The sequence below is a fragment of the Bombina bombina genome, chromosome 4, assembly GCF_027579735.1.
Source record: "Bombina bombina isolate aBomBom1 chromosome 4, aBomBom1.pri, whole genome shotgun sequence".
In the NCBI taxonomy this organism is placed as follows: domain Eukaryota; kingdom Metazoa; phylum Chordata; class Amphibia; order Anura; family Bombinatoridae; genus Bombina; species Bombina bombina.
In genome coordinates this window covers 267,521,164-267,546,163 of record NC_069502.1, presented here as the reverse complement: position 1 = coordinate 267,546,163, position 25,000 = coordinate 267,521,164, and the positions used below count along the sequence as shown (strand labels likewise).

The window sequence follows — 25,000 nt, the reverse complement described above, 5'->3', positions numbered from 1 at the left end:
ACTTTTTTTTTTTTTTTTTTTTTTGAACCGGAAAGACAAAGCATTAATGTGACGTACCTTTTTAATTCATTCTTCCTGTTGTAAGGATTTCCTTTAAAAATGATGTTGACTGTTTCCAAGATGGCTTATGCCAGTGTTAGAACAAAGTGCTAATGCCTGTGCATTACATTTATCATGCTCTCTGATAGGGATATGCGAATGTTTTGCAATATTAGAAAAATGAAACTAATTTTAACACATTCGTTCGAATCGAATTTCGAATGTTTACATAACATTCTAACATTCGATTTTCGAATGTTCGGTTTTGAATTTTACGATTAAAAAAAATTGAATTTATATGTTTGTAATAGTATTTCTAATGCTTTCTTTAAATGTAATATCCGAATTATGCAATTTTCTATATAGAAACATTCGAAATGATATATTTGTATCTATTATGTATCAATTTACTAGATTCCCTACCACATTAACTATTGAACTTGTGAATAGTATTTGTTAAATATGTTAAATTCGAAATTTCGAATGTGAACATTCAATCTAATTATAAACATTCAAATTCAAAAGTGACATTCGAAAACTGTAACTAGCATTCGATTATAGAATTTTTAAGAATATTAGTTCTTATCAACATTCGGCTTTATAATTCAAATTTCGGTAATAACATTCGTTCTAACATTCGAATTCGGAAATTTACACATTCGCCCTTCCCTACTCTCTGGTACCACTGTCATGTTTAGTATGGTAAATAAACCTCAGGGGATTTATACCCCATCTATTGAGCAGGACTAAGAAGTGCTTATCATCGGTCAGAAAGCTGTAATGAGCAATATAATAAGCTCTATGTGAGAAAATCCTATTTCTTTGCCCCTTTTAGGTTTGCAGGTGCTGTAGAGAGACCACAGCACCCCTGAGAACTGCTAATGGTGGCTACATTTAGCCACCAATCCACAAGCGCTACCCAGGTTCTGAACTAGAAATGGGTCGGCTCCTAAGCTTAGATTCCTGCTTTTCAAATAAAGATAGCAAGAGAACGAATAAAATTTGATAATAGGAGTAAATTAAAAGGTTGCTTAAAATTGCATGCTCAATCTGAATCATGAAAGAACAAATTTGGGTTTAGTATCCTTTTAAATTGTTAGTAAAATTTATGATATTAATTTGTAAATTTAAGAAGATATTGGTGGACATGCTCCCAGACAGGAAACGTGTCAGTTTGCAATCACTACAGGGGATGCAGCATTGGCTGGTGAAATTTAAGACTGCACAAAAGCTTGAGAGCCAGGGTTGTCAGTTATCCCTGTCTGATCAGTTTGGGGTGATTTTAATTGTTTCAGAGAGGTTAGGAAACAGTGGTCTTATGATTACTGCTTCTTAAACGGAGGTTGGAGTATCTGTGAGCCTGAAAGGTTTGCTTTTTTGTATATTTGATTTAGATGCTCTTTCTGCAAAGTAACTATTTGCTTTCGCATTAATGTACAACTGAATAGTTAACGTCATCTACTTCTTTTTAAGGCATTAAAGTCACTTTTAATCTCCCACTAAGAGAGAAAATTGATTGCACTTTTTAGAAAAGTGTTCCTTTTGGTGAAATATATATTTTTTATTATTATTGCAAGGCATGTAAGTCACTCTCCATCACTAGAGCTGTGGGAGTTTTCTTTAACAACCAGTGAGCTATCGGTTCTAAGCGATGAAACATGCGCTAACACACATTTCCTTTTAATTTTAAAATCAATATGAACAGCTTTAACTTAGATTTAGATAGGGTAGATTTGTATTTAAATTTGATGTCTATTTTATAGCAGTATTTTATGTTTTGAGACTACACAATTCAGTAGTAGTTTTACTAAAACAGTAAAAAAAATCCTTCAATACAAATCGAAATTGAATAAATAAATATTTGATTTAAAAATGACTGCCTTTCTAAGTATTGGTGAATGTGACTGTGTCTTGCAAGCTGTGGTCTGTGAACTCACTTACTTCCTACGTGTTTTCCTCTCCAGCCAGACTTATTTTTAGTGATTCCGTCAGCCCTGCGTTTTTTCTATCTTTGTTGCCATAGAGACGGCTGTTAGAGGTGCCCGAGTCAAAGACAAAGGCATGTTCCAGTATTTTTGTACAAGGATGTGTACTTTCCTCATCCCCTAGTGAAGACACTGACAGAAAACATACTGAGACCCCATTATCTGCTGCTTAACCCCACAGCTTCTAGAGAGGTCTGCACAGCTTGACTACACAGGGCGTTAGAAGATTCTCTGGAAGCAAAAGTGTTAAATGCATCCTATACATGTAAAGTTATTGCTGCTGCTCACTGGGATGTGCTTACCCGACTTCTACCTAAAATTCTTCCCTTCTGCTTTCCTTTGTTTGATGTCTACACCTTAGTAGACTCAGTCTGAGATAGATACTATATATAAGGTAAAATCAATGCTGAGTCGAGAAGTAAATTGGAAACAATTGAATCAGAAGTGATTCTTCCCCTTAATTTTGCCTGCTTGGCCTAGCTGGTTAGTTAGTGCTTAAATGGACAGTAAACGGCTTGAGATGGTTTTTATATAAAATTTGTAGTTACAAGTCCTAAAATTATGCAAATTAATATGAAATGCATGTAATAGATGTAGGTTTTCTAATTCTCAGAGCTGGAAATAAACACTACAGACTTCTAAAGGCTAAACCTGCCACATATCCCCCCCCCCCTCCCAAACTGGCTTAAGCAGATAACTGCAAAATAATGCACTTTATACAAACATAATGACCTTGTCATCTGCAGACTCAAGCAAAGATTGGCCCCTCCAAATAAGGCAATTGGTGGGTGGACTGTGACCATTGAAAAACAATTGCAGTAAACAAGATGATCATTTTTTAAAAATGTTTAGACAAATGTCTTGTAATTACAATGTGTTTAAAATTGTACATGATTTCTTACCAATAAGCTGCCAGTATTTTTTTTTTTTACATTAATAACCCATGAAGCCCCTCTTACCTTTTAGAGGACACCACTTTCTGTTACTTCCCCTAATAACATGATGAATAGAGATTGCTTAGATCAGTAGAGGAGCTTGTCAATATTTGAAGATGCATATACTCAAGACGCTGCTACCAAAATCCTGCATTTTGTTTTACAAATAAAAGGCAAATTTAATATTTATACAGTGTACAAAAATAAATATTTTATATTATGCAGTGCAATTTTTAGTTGGACATATATTATACACATATATACCTAACTTTAATGGTACTCTCTTGACCATTCATTCAATTAGCCTAACAAAATACATCTTACTAGACTATATTGAATGAAAAGGACCCACAAAAATATAATTTATACTTATTCATTTTGCATTGTTCCTTATCAGAAAATGTAAGTAATCCCCAATTCATTACATTCAGTCTTTTTTTTTATTATTATTCACCATACTATTGACGTCCATGTCACTTTTACACCATTTGATATCATTACACATAAGAGAATTTAGTAAATTATAATTAAACTCTCATTGGAAGTTCTGGAAGTAGCCATTATGAAAATATTATGTGTGCACTAGGGTTAACACAAGGAATTGTTTACTGCTACAGAACACACAAAGGACCAAGGCAAAGTTTGTGTGTAGCACATTTTGTATCTGGGTCGCTTGATTTAAAAAAAAAAATTTAAATGAAGTCTGCACAAAGTACTAGTATATGCAATTTTAAAAGTAGCAGGTTTCAGTACACTAACATTAGTTTATTTTTCAGTACTTCTATCTGTCATTAAATTAAAAATATGTAATGTTTCCCCACCCCAAGCAATCTGCATTAAAATTTAAATCATTTCCAGACGTAATTATAAAAAAATTTAGTCCCTGGAGACCATGAGTCTGCCAGTAATGACAGAGCTCCTGAAGAAAGGCCCTCAAGTGAGAGACACAGAAATGTAAAAGCCAGAAGATGGAGTACATAGAACAACAAAGTTGTGGGGATTGTCGTCCGGATCAGAGAAAAGGTAGCAGGAATGAAGTAGAAGAATTGAAGGGGAGATCGATGGGGAGTGATTAGGGTGATAAAGATCTGATGTTTCCTCACATAAGAAATGGAGCTGAAAATCAAATCAAAAGGAGGAAAAGCATAAGTTTCTGTGGAGGTGATGTCTGAAGAAAGGCATTAATTGCCAGAGACTCAAGTCAACTGTAAAGGAAAAAATTTCAAGGTTCAGGCGAGAGACCTATACCACTATCTGAAAAGGACCCCAGATGTTGAATTTGACTGAAGATCAAATGGTTTAACCTCCAATCGCTGGAAACTTGAAGATGACATGGAGAGCAGTCTGCTAAAGTGTTTAAATTGCCTGGGAGGTACTTGGCTTAAGCCATGACAATCCTGTCCGGACAAATTTATTTTGTAATGTTAACTAAAAGTTTGGAGCCAGTTCCATCTAGACGATTTATATAGCAAACTGCTGAGATGTTGTCCATCTTGATTAGGATGGAATAAGCGGCTAGTCCCATGGCAATGGACTTGACAGCAAAGGAGCCTGCCAAGCGTTCCAAGCAATTGATATGTACTAGACATTTTTCTGTTTTGGACCATTTGCCTCCTGTGCAGATATACTTGTGAGCTGCACCCCAACCTAATCAGCTGGTGATCTAATGGATGACAAAGTCTGGGATAGAGCTGAATATCTCTCTGGAATCCAATAAAAAGCTTTAATGGTGTCTTGGAATGGCAAAGTAAGTGATATAAAATCTGCATAACTTACTTGAGGGTTTTTCACCTTCAAGTGTTAAAGAGAGCTATAATGCAGGGGTGCTGGGAAGATTGCCTGGAGAAACCAAAGAACTTGATGTTGTGAGAGGGGGTAAGATGAGATTTCTCTTTCTTGATGATGAGGTTTTGTGGAAGTGGAGTGAAGGTGGGCTAAGAGAATATTGCAATCTTGGTTCATCAAGAGAATGTTATCTATATAAATGATCAAAGAAAACCTCTTAAAAGAAGCCATACACCAACTGTTTAAGGATTTTCGTAAATGCCAAGGGGGCTGAGGATAGCCCAAAAGGCAGGCACGTAAACTGCCACAGATTCTTACTAACCAGTTGTTGAGCAGAGAAGATTAATTCCTTCCCTCTTAAATGTTTGTAGACTATGAAGGAATTAAAAATTCTGAGGTTGATAACAGGTCTTAACCGGGAGTTTGTTTGTTTTTTGTTGTTGTTGTTTTTTTGTTAAAGGAATAGGAAAGTTAAAATTAAACTTGCATGATTCAGAAAGAGCATTTCATTTTTAAGACACTTTTAAATTCACTTCTATTTTTAAATGTGCTTTGTTCTCTTGGTATCCCTTGTTGAAAAAGCATATGCACATATCCTGCCCTAGCTAGCTGCTGTGGATTGGTGCCTGAACACATTTGTCTCTTGTGATTGGCTAACTAGATGTGTTCAGCTAGCTGCCAGCAGTGCAATTCTGCTTCTTTAGCAAAGGATATCATGATAATAAAGCAAATTTGATAATATAAGTAAATTGGAAAGTTGTTTAAAATTTTATGTTCTATCCAAATCCTGAAGGTAAATTTTGGGGCTTTCCTGTCCCTTTTTAACAAAAAAATAAAACTTGATAGCTTGCTTTTGGAAAAAGGATTTTTGTTACTGATTTAAGAGAATACTGACTTTTTGAGAGAAAAATATGGGGTTTGGTAGCATTATTATTTTCCAATTCTTTTGAAGCCTACTAATATCTGGGGAAGAGAAGGAAATTACAAAAGAGGGAAGAAGTGCCTGGTGGTTGGCTTCCCTCCGGCTAAGATTTGGAGGATCTTGCTCCATGGGGTAAACATTGAGAGAAGACAGGCCTAAAAGACTGGAACTGGCTTCTATTGTTGCCAGAGGGGGGAGGGGGGAATAGCTGGGATATTGGCCTTGACATTTCCAAGCCCTAAATATTGTGAACTTGTGATTGTATTAGAGCATTTTGCTTGTAGTGTAGGCCGCGGACACTCTGATCTTTATTTTTCTCTATCTTTCTTATCCGAGGGGCCTTCTATGTATAGATACCTAGATTTATGTTAAGAAGAGAATCAATCGGACTAGCGAGGGTGTTGGAGCGGGTAAAAAATTGTAAACGAATATGAGATTCAAGTCTTCTCATTTTCTACGAGGGAGCTATTTCACTAGTGCCAGTATGTCATTGTGACAATGTTGTATTTGAATATGTGAATCCTTAAATTCTGATGAAGAGAAATCATTAACTTTAGATGTTCTACTTTTTTTTTTTTTTTTTTCGTCCCCAGACAATTTTGAGGGTTTTCTTTTAGTTTGATTTTTTTTCTCTCCATATTTCAGAGGATCTTTCCATTTTTGAGGAATAGATTACTTTCCTTTTTAAATTAGAAATATTTGAATGGGCTTTAGTAATATTCCCAGAGGCAGAACTTTTGTTCACTTTCTGCAATGAGATTTTTTTTTTTTTGTAAAACATTTGCTGCAGGTCATTTTTTTTTATTTTTTTATTTAAATTTTTTTAAATAGCACTTTACTCTGGAGGCATGGTTAAGGAAAACATACACAATGCAGCCAGAGAAAAACTATGTTTGAAGCGAATAGTATAATGTTGAGCAATGCTGCAAAGTGAAAGTGCTAACAGTTCCTGCAAGTGTCCCATTCTTTCTGCAGACTTGCTGCATTTTCTGCAATGACATCTCAGATCACAGCATGCTCTGCCTTGGGGGTAATAGTATGCCATTTTCTCTTAGTGCACCAGAGTTAGACAGGGAAGAAACTAGTAGTTTGTCTCTCAGTGCTAATAGAACCTCAACGTTAGAAGCCATGACAGAGAATTTAAATTTAAATTTGTTAATCATTTCATGCATAGAAGCTGACAGGGAGTTTGTATTAAAAAAGTTGATAAACAATTATTAATATATTTGTCTGTTGCTAATGTAGAGGAAAGAGTTGTTTCACATTTATGTAAAAGTTGTATAAAAATAAGAATATCGGTTTGAGTGAAAAGATGCAATAACGTGCTGCCCATGCCCACAGCTGTAAAATTATAGAGGCAATGTATAAATGTAAAGTTAAAGAGTAACAAAGTATAACTGACAAAAAGTAGCCCCCCCCCCCCAGTACCGTAGTGATGTTGCTGACAAAAGAAGGAACATCTAAAACGGCACTGATAAAGGGTGTGTGGCTAATTGGAGGATCAAGCCCACAACATGGAATAGGTTTAGAAACAGCGAAAACAATGAACTAAGCGAATGGCTTTTGTAAGGAAGATAGGGAAACAGATTAGAGAGAAAGTGTAAGGTCAGTTAAACTAACACTGGAATGGGGGTAAAAAAGTAAACATAAACAAGAGGAATTTTAAAGCAATATACCCAACATGGCATAAAGAAATGCATCAATATTAATTATATGTATGTGAGCATGCGGGAAACGCGTCAGATCTAATCCTTGCACACTGTGACTGCGTCTTTCACTTGTTTGCTCAAATAAACTAATAATTGGCAAGAGCTTTGGAGTTCCTCGTTTTCTTCTTTATAAATATATATATATATATATATATACACATACACATACACACACACACACACACACACACACATTATATATATATATATATATATATATATATATATATATATATATATATATATATATATATATATATATATATATGTGTGTGTGTGTGTGTATATATATATATGTATATATATGTATATGTATATATAAATATATGTATGTGTGTGTATGTATATATAAATATATGTATGTGTGTGTATGTATATATAAATATATATGTATATAATATATATATATATATATGTGTGTGTGTATGTGTGTGTGTGTGTATATATAAATATATATATATATATATATATATGTGTGTGTGTATGTATGTGTGTATATATATATATATATATATATATAGATATATAGATATATAGATATATAGATATATAGATATATAGATATATAGATATATATATATATATATATATATATATATATATATATATATAGATATAGCAAAGGAGGATGGTAGAAGCACTCCTGGTAAATTGTAAAGGCCCAAAACCGGCCCCTGGTGCACTCAAAGTGTAATACAAATCAGCAAAGTAAAGGGAGGCACTCACAGGGTCTTGTAGTGAAGAACAAAGTCTTTATTGACGTTTCGGGTTGCCCCCATTTTCAAAATAGGCATACAAAAACAGACAAGTACTTACCCCCTATATACCCATACTAATCATCTAACACCCGTCAGCTGATTATGGCCGTGACCGGAGTCACGTGACAAAGTTGCCGTGGCAACCGGACGCCAACCGCAAACAGCTGGTGTAATAAAAACAAACACAGCTGCTACGTATTAACCTGGGCCACGTTAAAGACATAGTGCAGAATCTATTAACATAGGATAGCGGGTGTGTCTTATTAATTAACAGGCGTGCTACTTACTAAATACAAAATACAATGCAAGTTCAATTAGTAATCAGTTGGCAACTAGACAATTAAAAGCACACCGGTTATTTACATAATGTAAGACAAACCGTTATAGAGTCTAAGTATAGACATATACTGTGAGCAAATATGTAAATAAAGGCAGTCAACAACTCATTTAAAAGGTGAAGGGCTGAAAGTCATAGGCAGTATGATCCACAATCTTACAATATCTTGGTTACTGAATACAAGAAAAGGCGAACCGCATACATAAATAAAATACGATACCCACGTAAACACAAAGTTGCATGCAAAGTAAGGAGTAGTGTTATGCTAAACCGTACACCAGTCAAATATTCTGTATAAAGAATATACATAATAAATATCCAGTGCAAAGATACTGTCCATGCATGAAAAGTACATAAGGTATGAAATAGGTAATATAACTAAATATCACAGCCAATTATGTATGTACATATCACTGGCCCTGAATCATGTGGCTTGTGGTGGAAGCTATATTCTAAACATACCAAGATGCAATAAAAGTGTTACAAGAATGTTACAAAAATGTTTACAAAAAATCTTTACAGAAAATCTTACAAAAACCTGTAAACACCAAGTTGCATGCATACTAAGGAGCAACCGTATGTTTCATAATTGGTTGGCAATTTACTTTATAGGCAACAATGCCAGTCCAAGTGTACATTAAGTCCCCTGGGTGTCATTGTCCCCAGGTCGAAGATCCACCTTGATTCTCTTTGGAGGAGGGTTTTGGCCCTATCCCCTCCCCTAGTAAGATGGGGGACATGGTTCATGATAATTTTCTTAAGGTCAGATACCTTGTGGCCCGCTTCTAAAAAAAATGCCTGGCTACCGGGAAGTCAGAGGATCTTTTTTAATGGCAGTCCGTATTGCTGACTGGTGGTTGGCCATCCTCGTCCGTAGGTCATCCCCCGTTTTGCCCACATAGAACATCCCACAAACACAATGTAGTAGGTTCCCTATAAAGAATGTGGTACAGGTAACCCTGTGCCGGATTTTATATTTTTGTTGAATAGGGGTGACTAAAGTGGTTGCCCGTGGTAAGTCCCCACATGTGGTACAGCCAAGGCATCTAAAACATCCTGGTCTGTTTTTTAGCCAAGTCTCATTGCTATAGCATTTGATAGGATCCGTTTTAATCAGTTGATCTCTGAGGGATTGTGCCCTGCGGTATCCAGTCCAAGGTGGAGGCATGATCTTGAAGGGTAGGTCTTTATCCGTTGTGAGCAGGTTCCAGTTGTCCCGCAGCGCTCCTGCGATGCCCTCTTTACCGGTGGTGTATGTGGTCGTGAAGGTCAATTTATCTTTCTCCTTATTTTTCATCTTGTAGAGTAGTTCCCTTTGCATATCCTTCATTGCTTGTTCTTTACTCTCCTTCAGGCTACCTCTGTGGTAACCCCTTTGTATGAACCTGTGCTCCATCTCTATCATCTGTGCATTTCTCCGTTCAATACTGGTATTGTTCCTTGTCACCCTTTTGAATTGGGAAGTCGGTAGTGCTCTCTTTAGGCTTGGAGGGTGGCAGCTTGAGGCATATAGAATCGAGAGAGTTCTTGGGTTGGTGGGAGCTGTCCCACATCTTTGGGGATAAGAATGCATTTAAAGATCAGATTGTGTTTTACAGGAGATACATAGATGACTTGCTTCTTATATGGAAGGGTACGGAAGATGAGTTGAACAACTTCATTTCCGGGATTAATAATAATGATATGGGTTTGAATTTTACTTTCGAACACCACAAAGAGAGCATTTGTTTCTTAGACTTGACTTTGACTGGTACTGGAAATGGGCGCATAATATGTGACACATACCGCAAGCCAATAACACGCAATACACTTTTGCATGCTAGGAGTTGCCATCTTCCACATGTACCCTTTTCAGTGGCAAAGGGACAATTTATAAGGTTAAGGAGAAATTGTACGGAGGATGGAGCTTTTAGCATGCAAGTGAGGAGTTGAGAAAAAGACTCAGAGAGAGGCTATGCATATACTATCCTGGATAAAGCACAGGGGCAGGTAGCCAGGATAGATAGGAAGACATTACTCAATACAAGAAAGAGATCAGATAATATCAACCCAGTGAAAAAGAGTGAGTCTTACTTTGTCACTGAGTACAGCGCCCAATACAGAGATATCTGTAGAATAGTGAATAAACACTTTAAAATGCTGGCAGCAGACGATGGTTTAGCAGAGTGTGTGGACAGAGGCCTAAAATGTTCATATAGGAAATGTAGAACTTTGGGTAATATTCTGTCCCCCTCTTGTTTACCAAAACCTAATAGAAAGTCTGAGAGCTCATGGATACAACACAAAGGGCTATATAAGTGTGGTAAACGTAAATGCAGACCTTGTGAATATGCAATATTTTCTGATAGCTTCCATTCGACTAGCACAGGAGAAACATTTAAGATTGATACATGCCTCAACTGTACTACTACATATGTTATTTATTTAATAACATGTATAGAGTGTTATGTACAGTATGTAGGATTAACCTCAAATGATGCCAACACAAGAATTAGGAACCATTTATCTACGATCAGTTCAGGCACATCGACGACCCCTCTTGTCCAGCACTTTGCTAAAAGGCACAATAAGGCTTTGACCACTTTTCGCTGGCAGGCTATTGAAAGGGTGGCTACCCCCCCCCCTAGGGGAGGGGATAGAGACAAATTGCTGGGCAAGAGGGAGATGTTCTGGATATTTAGACTGGGTACCAGAGTCCCCTCAGGTTTGAACTCTGAGTTTGACTTAATTAATTATTGGAAATAGATTTTTTCCAATTTCTCTCAATTAGTGTTACTGTAATGAATGTGGATTTGGTATAGTATATACTTAAATAAAGATAGGAATAATCCTGAATGAATACATTTGATTTTATTTGTCAATTCATTAGCTATATGCCAAGTCCAAATTCGTTGCTGTATTGGGTGTTAAACACTCTACACTTTTTCATGAAATCTTTCATACATTCTTTATCAACATATTTGGATGCAATTAGTTTTTCAATATTTATAATGGAGGAATTGTATGGTTACAGCTTTTTCCACTATCTATTAAGGTCTTTTATAAATATATAAGATATTTAAAACTGCTGCTATCTATCTAGTTATAATTTATTATTGTTGTAACATTAGTCTGGCTAAGTATTTCTAAATTTGAATTTATATCAAATATAATAGACATAATTTTTGTTAGAATTATGTTCCTCTAGTTAGGAGTTCTATTTATTATATTTAATCAAGATTGAATTGTAAGTTACAAATAAACAATAGGGAGGAGTGACAATCTCAACATGATTTTATTGCAACCAATGAGAATTTAGAGAAGGGTACTAAAGGTTTAATGCAGGTGTGCCCATTAGCTATGATTACGGCTGTGTGCCGAAACATGTCAGCTATTTGTTCTCATGTTTGATTTTTGTTTTTCGTTCTATTTTTATGCTGGTACCCCCATGTTTTAATGAGTGTGACTACACTTGAATAAAGTTTATGTTTTTACCGCTATTTTGCACTTTTTTGCTGAAAAACTTTGGGCTTGTGGATTCGGTGAACCTTTCAGGTCAGCAGTTGCGCAATAGCGGTGTTTAAGTGCTCCATTCATACCCCAGTTTGGCGTGGACAGCTAGACTTCCCTATTGAGGCTTGCTATCATTCAAGAAAGTTGTCCCGGATTCTCTCCAATCTGATTGGATGAGTACGTACACGTGGTACGTCACACACGCATCTACACGTATTCACGCTGTTTCCAGTGTTTGGATATCGGAGTAAGAATACGGACATAGCGGTGGATAACAACTTCCAGGACGCCAAGAGCAATCACTTATCGAGGAAATATCCAGTGAGGTCGGTAAGTGGGTAGCCGCATAGCGGTTTCTTGCATGAGTAAGACACTTTTTAAGGAAGATTGTGTATTAGACCCACACCGACATTTACTCACAACAGTGATTACGCTCCATGATTGATCTAATTGTTTCTGATGAGACTGTTGTTGCCTCTCATATGAAGTCTTAGGGCAATAGCCATGTGGGGTTAATAAAGGATAAGACTATCTTTGGACATATACATATATTTAATGAAGGATTGAAAAACACTTTCTTTATTTTTGTGTGTGATGTGTGTGTATGTGTGTGTATATATATTATATATATATATATATATACTATATATATATATATATATATATATATATATATATATATATATTATATATATATAATTATGATAGAACTGGGTCCAACGGACGGCCTCCGTTGTTGAAGTGATCCAAGAACAGCGGCACACAGGGAATTTTTCAAAATCTGATTTATTCAACAGAAGAGAAACCAGACGTTTCGGCTCTGTCGTGAGCCTTTCTCAATGGTATACAGACAGGATAATGTGAACCTACAAACACCACCCCTAAATACCTGCCCCACACACAGTGATGGCCAATCAGCTTGCAGAGGTGTGTCGCTCCCTCCCGGCATATCAAACTCACCTGGACATCCGAAAACAGCTGATTCCCAGCACGCGCGTCATGACGTCATCACGTCATACCGCGTTGCGTGGAAATGACTGTCACAGGTATCCATGGCAAACACCGGGGTAAACAAATACCTCCGGTTGTCATGGTGATACGTGCGAGACGTTGCAACAACCGCCAAACACCTGATGGGCACAAATATACAGTGACATAGTGAAACAAAACTAAGGGCCATAGATAAAAGCCCTACAGGAACAATATTAATAAATAGAAACAGATATCTATTTTACTGGTACTAGGGTAATTAACCACATATTTATAGAAAAAGGCTTATTAAGCTACAGAAACCAATGATTCAACATATAATCACAGCCCTCTATATCCAATATAATATCAGGGCATGTGGGGTGTAGCAAGCATATATAAGCCAAAGGAACTCAAAATATTAACATTGTATTGGCATCATACTCAAGAGGAGTAGGTAGAAACATATTACAACAGGATGACTCCCATAGTGTCCATAATTACTTGTAACAACAACCAAAGTCTATGTTGGCATTCAGTCCTCGGGGTGTTACTGTGTCCAAGGTGAAAATCCACCAAGCCTCTAGTTTCAGCAATGCTCGTCCACATTTGAACCCAGTAACACCCATTCATCAATTAAAACGTTTCACCACATTTGCACCACCTCACTTATAGAATCACATAAAAAACCTACCCATGTCTAGGGATAATCTAAACAGGTGGAGAGAGGCGGGCCATCCAAATCCTTGTCTACTGACAGGGAATATAGTTATTAGGCCTGCGGACAAGGGTGGTGCCACTGTGGTACTTGACTACTCACAATACAGAGGTGAGGCGTACAAACTACAAGATACTGATACATATCGTCCACTCCAATCCAATCCGACATTACTGTTCAAAAAACAAATTGACTCATTCCTAGGACTGGCCCTCCAGGCAGGTGTCATTAATGATGATGTATTTGGATTCCTCACGGTAGAGCATCCGAATTTGTCCAATCCTCTACCTATTACCGAAGATTCATAAATCGCTTGAGGATCCTCCTGGCAGACCGATTATTTCTGCCAGGGGATCACTCATGCAACCATTGGCAGAGTTCATTGACTTTTACCTCCAACCTGTAGTATGGAATACATCAGCACATTTGAAAGATTCTTCGGAATTAATCAATCTGCTGAAAAGTATGGATGACTTGACACCAACTGACATCTTAGTCACTATGGACGTGTTGGTAAGTTTATATACCGTGATCCCCCATGCCCATGGCATTGACATGGTTAAAACGTATTCTTATAGACAACCACATGTACACGGGCCCTCCTATTGAATTTTTTCTACATCTGTTGGAGTTCTGCCTGGAGAAAAACTACTTTCGTTTTGAGGATAAATATTTCTTACAGACCATGGGCACAGCGATGGGGTCGAATATGGCCCCATCCTATGCCAATATTTACATGGCGATGTAATGAGGAGGACAACGTGTTCTCCAGACAGAACCCCATCAGATTGTACAGACGGCACATAGATGATGTCTTTTTGGTCTGGAATGGCACAGCAGAGAGTCTTGTTGAATGGGTTAATGGATTGAATTCCCTTGACTCAACCATCAGATTTTAAAATGGAACACAGCAGGGATAAAATCCATTTTTTGGATTTGGAAAACTTTAAGGTCAAAACCACGAATGGATACATGTTAGAAACCACTTTGTTTTAAGAAACCGACCGACAAAAATTCCATTCTCCACTATCGTAGCTTTCACCCAAAAAATTCAAAAAAGAAGGTGTCAGTTCCTTTCAACTCCTGCGGGTGGTCCGCAACAACACGGATGACTCCCGAAAGGAAAAAACAGCTCGTGGAAATGTCTGAAAAATTCCTGGAGAGGGGCTATCCACCAACGCTGATAGAACAACAATGCTGCAAAGCACTGGATCTAACTTAGGACTTGGCTACCACTAAAAGAATTAGGAATGAACAACCTAAACGACTGAACTTTATAACTACCTATACCCAGGATCTAGACTGACAACAGGAGGTGATTAACAAAAATTGGCTAATGTTGTCTAAGGACACAAGCCTTCCCTTCAAGGATATGCCGGAACTAAGGGTGGTATACAAACGGGCAAGTAATCTGAGGGACCTGCTGGTGTTAAGTGACCCTACACACTGCTACGAAAAACAGACGTGGCTGAACAGAGGAAAACCAGGTTGCTACAAATGTGGCAGTTGCATTACCATGCAACAATCTCCTAGCAGGGACACCTTCCAACATCCTCACCAATAACAAGAGGTATAAAAATTAAATACAGACTAACCTGCTCCACGAATTTTGTGATTTATGCTATTAACTGTCCATGTTCCAAATACTACATTGGTAAAACTGTGACACCGTTCAAGGAACGTCTGGCTAATCACAAGTCGGCGATCCGTCAGGCCATTGACAAGGGACGGTCAGAACAGCCGGTGGCACGCCACTTTGCGGAAGAGGGCCACAGTATCGCTTCACTTCGAGTAATTCTAATTGACCATGTCCCCTCGCCATAGGCGAGGTGGGGACAGAGGACGAGCATTGCTGAAACTAGAGGCTCGGTGGATTTTCACCTTGGACACAGTAACACCCCGAGGACTGAATGCCAACATAGACTTTGGTTGTTGTTACAAGTAATTATGGACACTATGGGAGTCATCCTGTTGTAATATGTTTCTACCTACTCCTCTTGAGTATGATGCCAATACAAATGTTAATATTTTGAGTTCCTTTGGCTTATATATGCTTGCTACACCCCCACATGCCCTGATATCATATTGGATATAGAGGGCTGTGATATATGTTGAATCATTGGTTTCTGTAGCTTAATAAGCCTTTTTCTATAAATATGTGGTTAATTACCCTAAGTACCAGTAAAATAGATATCTGTTTCTATTTATTAATTTTTTGCACTATTGTTCCTGTAGGGCTTTTATCTATGGCCCTTAGTTTTGTTTCACTATGTCACTGTATATTTGTGCCCACGAGGTGTTTGGCGGTTGTTGCAACGTCTCGCACGTATCACCATGACAACCGGAGGTATTTGTTTACCCGGTGTTTGCCATGGATACCTGTGACACAGTCATTTCCACGCAACGCGGTATGACGTGATGACGTCATGACGCGCGTGCTGGGAATCAGCTGTTTTCGGATGTCCAGGTGAGTTTGATATGCGCGGGAGGGGAGCGACACACCTCTGCAAGCTGATTGGCCATCACTGTGTGTGGGGCAGGTATTTAGGGGTGGTGTTTGTAGGTTCACATTATCCGGTCTGTATACCATTTGAGAAAGGCTCACGACAGAGCCGAAACGTCTGGTTTCTCTTCTGTTGAATAAATAAGATTTTTGAAAAATTCCCTGTGTGCTGGCTGTTCTTGGATCACTTTCAACAACGGAGGCCGTCCGTTGGACCCAGTTCTATCATACTGTGTGTATTTGCCCTGCCGAGCACCTGGTTGTTGCTTATCTGGCGAGTGCCGTTTCCCACAAATATATATATGCACACATATACACACTCATTTACCCTTGAGCCTATCAGCACTGTAGGTGGGAACGGCCTCATGACGTAAATTTGGAGGTGTGTGGTTGAACACCTATCAGGGATCGAGAGGGGTGTGGTGATGTCAATGTTTATGTCTCGGTTTGACATCAGTACATAGTGGCAATCTGACCTCTCGATGAGGGTACAGATGCGATTTAAGGATCAAGTAGCTGTTTATAGATCCGGTATTTGTTGACAGATAACAAGGGGGTAGTCCGGTAGGTAAATAGGACACTCAGTGAGTTTTTTTGGTTTATGTTTTCTATAGCGTGACTCTACCAATGAAAGGGGAGAGGCGTCCCCATGTTTGCCCTATCGGATTGAGAAGGGTGTGATGTGTTTGAAATTGTGCTATTAAGCTTTGTTTTGGTAGAAGTATATAGCGACGATCTGAGCCCACTGTGGGGAAAAGGCTGATTGCGGTTTGAATATCTTATGATAGATGCGCGGATGAGGCATAATGTGAGGAGTGTTTAGAATATAATGTGATGATGGCTTTTGTACCTACATTTGATAAAGTTTTGTTATTGTGCAGAACAACCTATCAACATTGAGGGGCGTTCACATTGCTAAGTGGTAGAAACCATTATGTGCACTAGTATGGAGGTGTGGATCTCTGATTTTAGAACCTTTAATATGATTTGTGAGATCAGTGCTCATATATATATATGAGAGTACACAATATAATTAGATATGTTTTTGATAATTTGTGACACTTTTTTAACACCTTACAAATGCACTCGGACATGATGAAATGTATTATCACTTATCCTAACCAGTTTTTGGTTTGGTCTTTATTTTTGCACACGGTCACTTGTGATTGGTGGCAACATAGGGGAGGGTCTGGTGGGCCTATTTAAGTTTGATCATTGCACTGTATGTCAGAAGAAGGGACATCATTGGTCCCGAAACGTTACTATAATAAAATTTGTATTTGTTGTCAGAAGCCAGAGAGTGCTTGGAATCATTTGCTGCAGTGCTACATACTACTAAGAGCACCCTGGCAGTTGTGGAGAGGTGGTGAGAGTGCAGATACTGAAGTTTGTGTGTATATATATATATATATATATATATATATATATATATATATAATATAATATATATATATATATATATCTATATCTGCACTCTCACCACCTCTCCACAACTGCCAGGGTGCTCTTAGTAGTATGTAGCAGCAAATGATTCCAAGCATATATATATATATATATATAATGTGTGTGTACATACATACATACAATACATACATTGTGTGTATATTGATGAGTGCCGCTTTGTCCTGCTGCCGACAACAACTGTGAAGCAGTTCTACTATTGGTTGATTCCCTCCCAACTCAATCGTCCATCACCACACTATTGTGCAACGACGACGCAACATACCCATAGCCGTTCACAGACTCAATCCTGGTCTGAATTGGAGGACACACACCCAGGATGCAGGCTCTTCACATCTCCTTACTCCTACCTGGTAACATCGGCACCGTCTTGGGACTGAATCTACTTTATGATTGGGTGAGTGATTGCTTCTTACCCATTAAGTGATCAGGGAGCTAAATTACTTTTTTGTATCCTTGGATTTCCTGGGATTGTTAATATACTCATTGAGTCACGTTTGTCTCACTGCTAACAGACCTGGGGATTATACTGTACTACAGACTGCTTCAGGATATTTTCTGTGAATAAGAGCATAGTATTAGTGCCCCTTTCCTTTTTGTTTGCTCAGAATTTTGTATTCCTACTCTGGACACTATATATGCTCATATTGTTGGGACAATACAGTGCCGTTTTTACTTTATGACTATAACCTGTATATACACTGTTGTTTAATATTCGCCTACTATTATCAGTATATTGTGATTTAATAACTATTTACTGATCCCATATGACTTGTTTATAATGCAATATACTATATTTTTGCATCATTACATAATGGCTACTGAACATATACCCACAGGGGTTATAGATGTGACTAAACGTAAGCTAATTATGGAGAATGCTTTAAAAGGCCATACAGTTTTCAGAAGTTATACGTGAGGAGATTTATCTATGGTCTTTTCTTCTCTAGAGAATTTGAAGTTCAGAGAAACTAACCTATAGTGGGATATTGAATTTCTTGATTGATACCTTACAGAAAACAGAGTACCGAGGGGACCAGAATTTATGGAGGAATGGAATATTAACTTAACCAACTGCCTCCATTATTTGAATGAAACGGCTTGTCCAATATAAAAGTGAAAGATGCTATACTACAAGAGAGAGATTTTTTGGATTACTTAAACCATTTGATAAGACTATACAATATAGTGACTACCAAGAACAACTAGATAGCACTATTATCAAATTGGATTCAGAACTATTAGAAAAAAAAGTAAATAAATATCAGATGCGAAAGATTATGAACTAGATATAGTCTATTCTTGGCAGAAAAGTATTAGAAGAACCACCCAAACTACCAAAGATAAGAGTAGTGATAACACCAAACAAAATAAGAAGAATAAAAAAAAACTATCAAAGACAACAACCAAAAAAGGTGACATTTTCCTAGCATTGAAACAGACCATCAAGGCATAGACCCTACCACATCACTAGATGGTGACCAATTAGAAGACGCACCAGGCTCTAGCCGTACAAACCAACCTGTGAGACAGGATCTTAATTCTCTAGTTAAATCACCACAACATACTAGTACACAAAAACAAGGGAGAGGGCAATTTCAGGTACCCCAGCAGGATACGGAAGGATCACAAAAATTAGGGGTAGTAGTAAACGTCTCTAAATACAATTTGAATTATGCACAGTTATCACTTTTAAATAAAGGTTTAAGTTTTGCACCAGTCACTAAATTTTGATTTATTTAACACAATATATTAGATGCTCATAATTTTATGCGAAAGATTGTTCTTAAGTGACATTTTTACAACACTTCTGCTGAAGACACAGAAGCTTTATCACAACCACAAACCACCATAACCTTTTCCTCAGTCGGATTACAATATAACCAACTTAAAGATCTTACGCACCCTAATCACATTATCTGCACAAGTTAGGATACACTCACAATCCACATTGGATACGAGATTTAATTCAAAGATAAATCGTACTTCTATCCGCTACATAGTAGAGACCAAACTATCAATATGTACCAGAGAGCAATTGAAAGAGATCTCATGTCTCTAAATAAGCAAATTCAATGGGATACAACTAAATATAGAGATAACCTTACAAAATCTGAGAGAAAGGCGTTAAATGAACTAAAGAACAACCAGGACATCATTATCACTCAGGCAGACAAAAGAGGGGCAGTTCTTATATTAGATAAGGAACAATATCACAATGAAGTTATGTCACAGCTAAATAATGAAGAGTTGTATTCAAAATTGTCTTACAACCCCATTGGGGCTTTCAGACAAATTATGTCCTTTACAGCTATTGAAAAATAACATGATGGATAAAGACTTGGGTGTAATTCTAAAATATGGTATCCTAGGATCATTAACAATCAGAAAATCAATCAAGATCCATAAAAACACTACCAATCCACCAGGCAGGCCGATAGTGGCTAGCAATGGCTCCCTCTGTGAAAGATTGAAGTAAATGGTCAAGCCATTCGCTCAAACTATAGTTCTGGCTTTGTCAGGATATATTTTAGGGAGAGCTCAAATCTTATTCAACAACTTACAGATATACAATGGAGTGAACAATATAAATGGCTGACTATTGATGTTACTGCATTGTATTCTAATATATCACATCAATTAGGCCTTGATGTTCTCTCCAATATGCTATACAGATATACTGAATATGATAATCAGTTTATAACATTTATAACAACAATTACAGAGTTCCTACTTTCACATAATTATTTTGTTTATGAAGGGGAATATTATTTACAAAAAAAGTGGCACTGCCATGGGGGCAACATTTTTCCCAGCTTTTGCCAATATCTATATGCGCTGGCTTGAATATTGTCTAATTTTTTTCAGATAGTTGCCCTTTCACTGACAATATAATACTATACGGCAGATTCATTGATACTTATATGGAAAGATGATGGTATACATACCATAGAACAATTTCTTCAATATATGAATTCCAACAAGTACAATTTAAATTTCACTAGCCAGCAAAATAAAACAACTTAGATATACAGTACATCTAGAAATTGGTCCTACTGATAAAATAATCACATCTATATATATAGAAAACCATTGGCGAAAAATACTATTCTGCATGCAGAATCATGCCATATTCCACATGTCAAAAAAGGTATCCCTAAGGGACAATACCTCAGAATACGTCGAAATTGCTCAAACATTGCAATATATTTTAAACAAGCAAGAGAGCTTACAGAGAGACTAACCTTAGAGGTTACAATAAAAAAATCCCTTTAACAGATGGAATATAATGTTTTCAAAATATAGTCAACAATATACAGAGATATGTAATATCTTAAATCAAAATCCACCCATTTTACATATGGATGAAGTACCTAAGTCAATAACTAATAAGAACAAGATTAAATATATAGCCAGAAGAGCTCAAACATTGGGAGACATTACTAGAACTGAGCTTTCTGAAAAAACAGACCTCCAATCAAATGGTTAAACCCAACTAATGTTTTTTTTCCAAATGTGGACATGTTCCCTGTAAGAGTTGTTTATTTACTCAAAAGAACAAAACATTTGTCTACTGTTACGGGGGAAATATGACAATGGGAGTAGAAAAGATTGCACTACACAATTTGTTATATATTTAATTAGTTGCCAATGTTGCATCTTTCAGTATATTGGGATCACTACTAGATATTTGAAAGAATAAAACACATATCATTAGATGAAAAGGAACCGAAAACCCCACTGGCAAAACATTTTAGACAACATGGAAAGGGCACCAAATATTTCTTTCATAAGCATAGATAGTATACCCAAAACTGCTAGAGGAGGGAATAGAACCAATTTATTACTAAAAAGGGAGTTTTTTAGAATTATTGAACTCAATACTAGAGCACCAGAGGGTATCAATAAAAGACTAGATGCAGATTTATTTATTAGATAAATGACATTACCAATACAATCTACAATAAAGCATATTAAATATCTTGATACTATACAGGATTCTCCTGTAGGTTTACTATACCTAATTATTTTTCCCCCTGCCCGCTTTTCTATCCTCCTAAGTTTAAGAATAGATGTATCATATCAAGCTATTTATCTTCCCAATTAGGGCTTTCATCAATATAGATCCATATCTCTCCCTTTCTCTAGATTAATATCCATGCCATCATGTTTCATGTTTTTGTACAATATAGGTACTATATATTAATATGGTCCACAGTGTTTAACATGTAGTCATGGATAGTTCCAAACTTTGGAGACCATCTATTTTTGTTTTGGGTTCTTATCACCAAGATAATTTTTCTCTCCTTTTGTGATTGTACTGATAGAACCAAAATATTTTCTTCCTCTATATGTAAATTATGTATATAATGTGTTGTGTATTTTACATATACTTTAGTATATGTATACTGTATTATTCTTTGATCCCTCTTTTTGCATGTATATGTACCAATGATCTTTTATGAAGTTTGTATCATATATACATGCCCCACTAGGAAATGCACTCCATGTTATTTATTTTGCATCAGCCAGGGTGCATATGTCAACAAAATATCCACAGATCCAAAAAAGACAGCACTCACTGGGCTTATAAAAATGAAAATTAACTTTTAATGATCAAAGGGTTTAAAAAAAAGGGGGGAAGGCATGACGTTTCAATGCCGTACTGGCATCTTCATCAATTGTCCCAAATTCGTAGAAGTGGTGCTTCAGAGAAGGCACATCAGCTATGTGATGTCCCAAGGAAAGTGTGTTTGAACTGGCTATACTGCCGTAATTTATAGTCCCTCCTGCCAGTGATTGGAGTTGTATTCAGCTGTTCAGCATATCGTGTTTGTGCTGCGTGAGACATCCACCACGTATTCTTTGTAGTTGATTGGATTGTGCAGATGTAAGTATTGCAACTTGTTCTGTCGTAGAAACCTCATGGCTAATTAGCATATACGTCATAGCATTATCTACTCTTCGCCCAGACATGCGTCACAGGAATCAGATGTCTGTATCAGACAGCAAGAGACTGAGTGTATACCCCCAATAGAGATGAGTGAGGCGGATCTTAAGCCAATCGAGAGCCATCAATTTTATGTCAAAACACTGGGGTTATGAAACGGATACTTTCACACAAGCTCCTATATCACTTCAAAGACATTGTTAGAGATCGGGCTCCAGAATATAGCAGAATATTCCGTTCTGCATAAATTATCTTCCCCTTTATTGTTATGTTGATGCTATTGATATAGCTGACGCTGTGTAAAAACAGAATAAGATATTGAACATGGCTGATACACACTGGAAAGACAATAAGCCAATATTTAAAATATAGAAATTATGGGTAATCCGTGTCCCACATATAGCGGGTTCAGCCCATGGTCTGGGTTAGTTGGTGTTTATGATATGTAAGACAGAGTGATGTAAATGATACACTCAAAATGCGATAATCCAATGATGTAGAAATAAGGTGAATTGGCAGTCCGTGCCCCACATGTAGCGGGTTCAACCTTTGGTCTGTATGAGATATCCCCATTGATTACTTGAGTGGTAGATGTCCAGCAGCACCTAGTGCAACATCCAACATGAAATGGAGGACTAAAAATATGTGAATAGCAAAAAGTGAACAAAAAATTAAAATGCATGTATATGAAAGTATGTGAAAGTCCCCCTGCATCCAGTGCAACAAAAATAATAATTCATGCTTATGAAGGGTAGCCTATACCCGAAAACGTTCCATTAAAAATAACCTAGTTATTCCTTTACAAGACCTGAGAGTGCATTTGTTTGAGTGGAGATATATATATATATATATATATAATAGGTAATCCCCAGAAAAGAGGACAAAGGCGGCTGAAAAGTCATCCACGGCTGGTTCAAAAGAGTTTATTGAAGCAAGGTGCTAGTACATAAGGTGAGAGCAAAGCCTTAACACCTGACGTGTTACGCGCATGCGTACATGCGCTTCATCAGAGGTGATGTGTTCAAGGTGTGTGTTGGCCTATATGCAACAAAGGGACCAATCATGTTCTTTGTTTAATCAAGAACTATTGTCCGCACCTATGGGCAAGGTAGCTAAGTCATTTGCTGCAAATAGGTCACTCATTCTATTTCTTTAATTACTATGTATCAGACAACACAGTAAACAGTTATACAATTTTTTAGTACTAGTACAATTGTCAATATATATAAAATGTGCATTTTAAGCCAATATACACTAAATTCTAAATGACAAATGAAATTAAAAAAATAAATAAAAAGTTAACAACAATTACATTTGAAAGAATCCTATATAATAAAAGGCCAAGTGTGTTTGTCCGAAGCTGTCATGCGCAGTAGACAGCACAGCACGAGGACAAACACCTGGCCTTTGAGAGTCCCTAAGTCTCTGCTCTGCAGTGCGAGCAGAAGTGTGCGTGACCGAGCGTGGCCGAGCACGAGGGCCGCGAGGGGGCGTGGCCAAACGTGAAGGGGCGGGGCCAGGCAGGGCGTGAAAGGCTGGCAGTTTGAGAGCTCAAAACAGCTCAAAAGAGGGGAGAGAGTGGGTAGGGAAAAGATAAGAAAGGTGAGAGAGAGATCAAGAGGGGAGAGAGAGAGATCAAGAGGGGAGATAAAAAGAGCACAAGAGAGGGAGCAAAAGAGAGGGGGAGAGAGAGCAAAAGAGAGGGGGGAGAGAGAGAGCAAAAGAGAGGGGGGGAGAGAGAAAGAGAGGGGGAGGGGGGAGAGGGAGGGAGGGGGAGAGGAGAGGGAGGGGAGAGAGAGGGGGAGGGGGGGAGAGTGAGGGGGGGAGAGGTGAGGGGGAGAGAGAGGGGGAGGGGGGGAGAGAGTGAGAGTGAGGGGGGGGGAGGGGGGAGAGGGGGAGGGGGGAGGGGGGGAGGGGGAGGGGGGAGGGGGGAGGGGAGAGGGGAGAGGGGAGAGGGGGGAGGGGAGGGGGGAGGGGGGAGAGGGGAGGGGGGAGGGGGGAGGAGGGGAGGGGGGGAGGGGGAGAGGGGGGAGGGGGGGGGGGGGGAGGGGGGAGGGGGGAGGGGGGGGAGGGGAGAGAGGAGGAGGGGGAGGAGGAGGGAGGGGGAGGAGAGAGGGGGAGGAGAGGGGAGGGGAGAGAGGGGAGGGGGGAGGGGGAGAGAGGGGGGGGGGAGAGAGGGGGAGGGAGAGGAGGGGGAGGGAGAGAGGAGTGGGGGGGAGAGAGGTGGGGGGAGAGAGGGGGAGGGGGAGAGAGAGTGAGGGGGAGGATGAGAGAGAGAGTGAGGGGAGGAGAGAGAGTGAGGGGGAGAGGGGGGAGAGGGGGGAGGGGAGGAGAGGGGGAGAGGGGGAGGGGGAGAGAGGGGGAGGGGGAGAGAGAGAGGGGGAGAGGGGAGGGGGAGGGGAGAGAGAGTGGGGGTGGGAGAGAGAGGGGAGGGGG

At 38.3% G+C, this 25,000-nt stretch overlaps 1 protein-coding gene across 1 annotated transcript in view; it reads left to right on the top strand.

The window, feature by feature from the left end:
• Nucleotides 1–25,000, top strand: part of SGPP2 (sphingosine-1-phosphate phosphatase 2) — a 180,165-nt gene that overhangs the window by 63,808 nt on the left and 91,357 nt on the right. The window contains 1 exon segment of the mRNA XM_053711562.1: nucleotides 13,911–14,162. Within this exon segment, the coding sequence (XP_053567537.1) occupies nucleotides 13,911–14,162 (252 nt within the window).